Source organism: Rhagoletis pomonella, unplaced genomic scaffold (assembly GCF_013731165.1).
Source record: "Rhagoletis pomonella isolate Grant_MI unplaced genomic scaffold, Rhpom_1.0 Rhpom_scaffold_00017, whole genome shotgun sequence".
NCBI lineage: Eukaryota > Metazoa > Arthropoda > Insecta > Diptera > Tephritidae > Rhagoletis > Rhagoletis pomonella.
This window is the reverse complement of record NW_023458571.1, coordinates 903,521-909,122: the sequence shown is the minus strand read 5'-3', so window position 1 is coordinate 909,122 and position 5,602 is coordinate 903,521. Positions and strand designations below refer to the sequence as shown.

The 5,602-nt window shown below is 37.2% G+C and overlaps 1 protein-coding gene across 1 annotated transcript; it reads left to right on the top strand.

Annotated features, from left to right (window-relative positions):
* Positions 1–1,871: 1,871 nt before the first annotated feature.
* LOC118749483 lies at positions 1,872–5,249 on the top strand. Its single transcript, XM_036484279.1, has one exon. It carries the CDS (start codon positions 1,872–1,874, stop codon positions 5,247–5,249), a length of 3,378 nt encoding a protein of 1,125 aa, XP_036340172.1.
* Positions 5,250–5,602: the final 353 nt, after the last annotated feature.

Sequence of the window (5,602 nt, the reverse complement as noted above, 5' to 3'; positions counted from 1 at the left end):
ATATATACAAATTTTGTTCAAGGCACATTGACCCACCTGTACAAAAATTGTGGCGCGGCATGGACAAAAATTTTACAATTTCGGACCGAAAAATATGAAAACGAGCTAAGTTGCCACGTTACATCTGTGAACTTCCGATAAAACCACATATTTTTGCGATTTTAGAAGTTTTGATTTTATTTAAAAAAATAATGTATTTTCCTGCGGAAAACGTACACTTTTATTTAATGTTTATTAAAATTACATCTCAAAAACTAGTTAATGATTGAAATATTGATATGTAACATAGAAATAGTGTTTTGCCAAAAATTACCAAAAATTTCCAAAATTCGAGATAACTTATTTTACTGGATATAGAGAATTGCCACTTTTCACTTGGCTGGCCGAGATTTCTTCATTTTAAGATTTTAGAATTTTTGTGTCGGATTGAAAAAGTTGAGCTTGATGGTGATGAATTTGCGGGGTGATGTGCTGCGGTTATTTTTATGAATGAATTTACTTGGCCTTGGGAAATAGGTGCATGCGATTATGAAAGAAATAGTTATTGTTGTATTTGAGTATGCGTGTAATTTGGTGCAATGAGTTGTAAATATGTACATTTGTGTGTATGTGCGTAGTATTTTGGCAGTAATATGCACATACATACATAAATATGTATGCATGTAAAAACGTTATCAGTTAATGGAGTACGTATGTACATACGTATGCATGGGGAAATGCATTTTAATTTGGCTCCAAAACTATTGGGGCATATTCGTATATGAAATAAAGTCTACTCTAAGTTTAAGTTTGTCAGTCCCAAATAAGAAGAAAGTTAGTTGCATCTTTTTTTTCACAGATGCCTAGTCCACTGAAAGTGATGTGAAAATGCTGTAACTAACTTTAGTGTCGGCTTTATTTTAACTATGCATATGCCCCATCTATACTATTATATAAAATTGATTATATGGAGTACGTTTGTAACGACTTATTTCTCAAAGTACTAAACCGATTTTAATATATATTTATTTAAAACGAAGCATTTGTAAAAAGACGCAGAGTGGCATACTTATATTTTTTATTCTTGGAAGATAAGCACGCTTTTTTTGGGTGTAAAGTTACAAAAAATTACAAAGACAGCGCATAGCTACGCGAAAAATCTGTACATCAGTGCCGATCAAACACGAGCTCACAAAGGCAAAAGAGATGTGTATGAGCGACGTGACTGCGCTATACCACATACATGCACCCATAAACGTATTTGTGCTAAACAGCTATCACTCAGGGTGGGCAAAAACTCGGAGTTCGAGCGAGCGAGTGAGAAAACTCCTACTCAATGCCTCGCAGACAACGAGGCGCACGCAGCTCGTACTCGTAGCAGCAATGAGGCGAGGCACGAGAAGTTTGGCTCGCTCGCCAAACGAGCGAGCGCTGCTTGTTTGCTCGCGCTCCTATTAAATGAGCGAGGCTGTTGGGTGTTTCCTCGCTCGCAGTGCGAGGCGAGTAGCTGTCTGCATACTCACTCTGCTAGGAAAGACGAGTGAGCGACGAGCGAGCGCTCCGAGCGTACTATACAACACATGCATTTTTGTGCATAGAAATGTGGGAATGTATGTCAATAGATTATGTACGAAAGTATGTTAATAATTGTATGTACATATGTGTTATAACTTCAACCTAGATGTACTATCAGCCTTAGGATTTGCAGCAGTTCGATCACTAACATTTATAAAATACTCATCTTTGAATATCGATAACCATTGTATCATCACTAGAATATAATTTGTAATATAATAAAGAAGTATATTAGAAACCGCGTGCTCTTTCAATTTACATCAAAATCCAGATTATAAAAAAGTGGCGACGAGTAAAACAAGGGAAAAATAGCAAAAATGGATGCTACTCAATTTTCACAAATGCTAGAAGCATTCAACAAAGCGCAACAAAATTTATTGCGTCTAATAAGCACAAATACGAACAATCAGCAACAACAACAAGGCAGTCAGCCATTCCAAATGCTCTTACCGCCTTTTGAACACTTCGATGCTACAAAAGAAAATTTTAGGTTATACCGGCAAAGGTTCGAGAATTACTTAACAATGAAAGGTGTTTTTACAAACAAAGTACTATGCCATCAAATGTTAATTAATTCAATTGGCTCTGTACATTTCAAATTGATTGTGTCGCTAATTGCCCCGAAGTCACTTAATGAAGTCGAATACAAAGACATAATTGAAAAATTAGAAGCACATCTTTGCCCGAAAAGGAACATTCTAGTAAGTCAACATAGGTTCTTGTCAACTTATCAAAATGAAGGCCAAACAATTGCGGAATACGTAGCGTTATTGAAGCGCGATATTAATGAATGCAATTTTCTGTCGTCGTGCAATTGTAAGGCCGATATTTCAAACATTTTTCTACGAGCACAGTTTATTCGAGGTATATTTGACAATACAATACGGGAGCAAATACTTCAATCAGAAGAAACTGACTTTGATAAAATTGTACAAAAGTCTTTATCGCTAGAAGCATCAAAAATAGATAGCCGGGAAATTAACGCGAAGCATAGCACTAGTGACGTAAATAAAATTGTAAGCAGAAAGCAGAATCGTGGAAGAAGCCATTCTTCCAGCCGCCATTCAAAACCGCAGGCACGAGCAAAATCAAAGGTAAATTACAAAGAGCTTGGTATAGATAATTTATGTATACGGTGTGGACGAGACAACCACAAAACGAAGCAGTGCCGTACCAACGCAAAAAACCTAAAATGTAACTCCTGTGGTAAAAGAGGCCATGTACAGCAAGTATGCATCACTACATTAATGAAGTCTACAAAGAACGCAAATGTCAAATCAGAGGATACCGAGGAATCAATTCATCAAATATATGGCATTAATCGCATTATAGATATTTTTTCGAATCAACATAGTTACAGTGATGTTGATAAGTATTATGTCACTGTTGAATTAAATGGGCGAAAACAACAATTCGAGGTCGATTCAGGCGTCGGGTTTACCCTTATACCAAGGAACCAATTCAATCAACTCCAGATAAACGAGCAACTACAACCTTCAAGTGTTGCTTTCCGTTCATATACGAAGAATATCATTGTTCCCGATGGCAAAGTCAAGGTAAGGGTAAAATTCAATAATAGTATATCCGACGAAGAAATGTATGTTGTCCCTGATGAATATGATGCACTGTTAGGCCGAGTTTGGATTCGACACCTAAACATCAATCTTCAGCAAGTCGATAAGCATCGCGTACACAACATAAATAAAGTCAATGCACAAAATCATAATTCAATATCTGATATTATTAATGAGTTTCCCGAAGTTTTTGAAGAAAGAGTAGGATGTGTCCCTGAAATTGAAATCACATTGCAGCTGCGAAAAGGTTCTAAGCCAGTTTTTTATAAGGAGCGTGAAGTTCCGTACGCATTGAGAGACTCCGTCGAAAAAGAATTAGAAGAATTAGAAGCTTCCGGCATTATTTCAAAATGTGAAAGGAGCGACTGGGGTTCTCCACTAGTAATTGTCCCGAAGCCAGATGGAAAAGTTAGACTATGCGTCGACTATAAACCAGGGGTTAATCCACAACTAGTAGCAGCTAATTACCCAATACGCAGAATCGATGAAATTTTGAATAGCCTAAAAGGGTCAAAATATTTTTGTCGTCTCGATCTCTATAAGGCATATTTACACATAAGGGTAAATCCAGAATCCAGTGAAATTCAAACAATCTCGACCCATAAGGGAACATATAGGATGAATAGACTCTCATTCGGCATAAAAACAGCACCGTCAGAATTCAATCGTATAATAGAGCAACTTTTATCGGGTTTAAACAAAACCATGTCCTACTTCGATGATATTTTGGTACACGGGTCTACAGAAGCTGAATGTAAACAAAATCTAGTCGAATGTCTTAAACGCTTAAAGAAATATGACTTACACTTGAATAAAAGCAAATGCTCGTTTCTGAAAACTCGCGTAGAATACCTAGGGCATGTCGTACAATTTAACCAAATTTCAAAGTCACCGTCTAAAGTCGAAACAATTGTAAACATGGCTCGTCCAAAAACAGTCGATGATGTCAGAAGATTTCTAGGCATGGTAACATATTATTCGAGATTTATTCCAAACCTATCGTCCATAACTTACCCACTACGTCAACTACTCCAGAAAGGAAAACAGTTTCAGTGGTCTTCCAATTGCGAAGCCGCTTTCATCAAACTCAAAAGCATAATTAGTAGCGATCAGGTACTCAGACCTTTTAATCCGGAACTTCCAGTAGTCATTGCTTGCGATGCTAGCCCAACAGGTATAGCAGGGGTGCTCTCCCATACAATAAACGGCATTGAACATCCCGTTGCCTTCGCTTCCAGATCACTGACTGCAGCAGAAAGGAACTATAGCCAACTAGATCGCGAGGCATTAGCAATAATATTCAGTATAAATCATTTTTTTATGTATGTCTATGGAAGAAAATTCCAGCTTGTCACCGATAATCGCCAGAAGCTCATAGCACCAGGGCACCCGAGTACGAATGGTCTTGCCGAGCGAAATGTTCAAACACTTAAAAGGAAGTTAAAAGCTATGTCAACAGAACCAGGACCACTACGCCAAAAAGTCAATGACATTTTACAAATATACCGAGCAACTCCTCTTAGTAATGGTATGAGCCCAGCAGAACTTTACCTAAAAAGACGTATACGGATTCGATTAGACGCGCTAAAACCAATAACACATAATAAAGTAACGGATTCTATACCAGGTGTGCGCCATATTAGCGAGGGAGAGAGAGTACAAGCGTTATATACACAAAACAGCAAAACAATTTGGAAAACAGGTACTGTACAACGAAAGCTAGGTCAACTTCACTACATTATTAAACTAGATGATGGCTACACCTTAAAACGCCATATAGATCAACTAAAGGTCACAAAAGTTCAACAGCGGAAAGTCCGGTTCGCTCAAGATGTTCCTGACATAGGTAATACCCGGGGAAGTACTTCAAATACGATTTCCGACCCAGCAGACCAACAAAATCATAGGAATAGCCAGTACAATTTTCAACAAGTCGAAACTGGATCTCAATCTAATTCCGAATCGAACGATACAGAATCTGAAAGACATACAGGAACATTACCTCGAACTCCAGAGCAGCCAACCCAATCGTCAACTGCTCAAACTCCGGAACAGTCGAGTCAAAGACCTGCACGAATACGCAATAAACCTGCACATCTCCGCGATTATGACTTAACATAACTCTCATTAGCGGGGGAGAACTGTTATAACTTCAACCTAGATGTACTATCAGCCTTAGGATTTGCAGCAGTTCGATCACTAACATTTATAAAATACTCATCTTTGAATATCGATAACCATTGTATCATCACTAGAATATAATTTGTAATATAATAAAGAAGTATATTAGAAACCGCGTGCTCTTTCAATTTACATCAAAATCCAGATTATAAAAAAATATGCATATATATATGTGAAGTATTATATTAGGGCAGCATTTAAAACAACAAATAAAATTGATTACATACATAAGCATAGATTATGGAATGAATTATTTTTTAGAGTTATATTCATACATGTGTACACACATAACA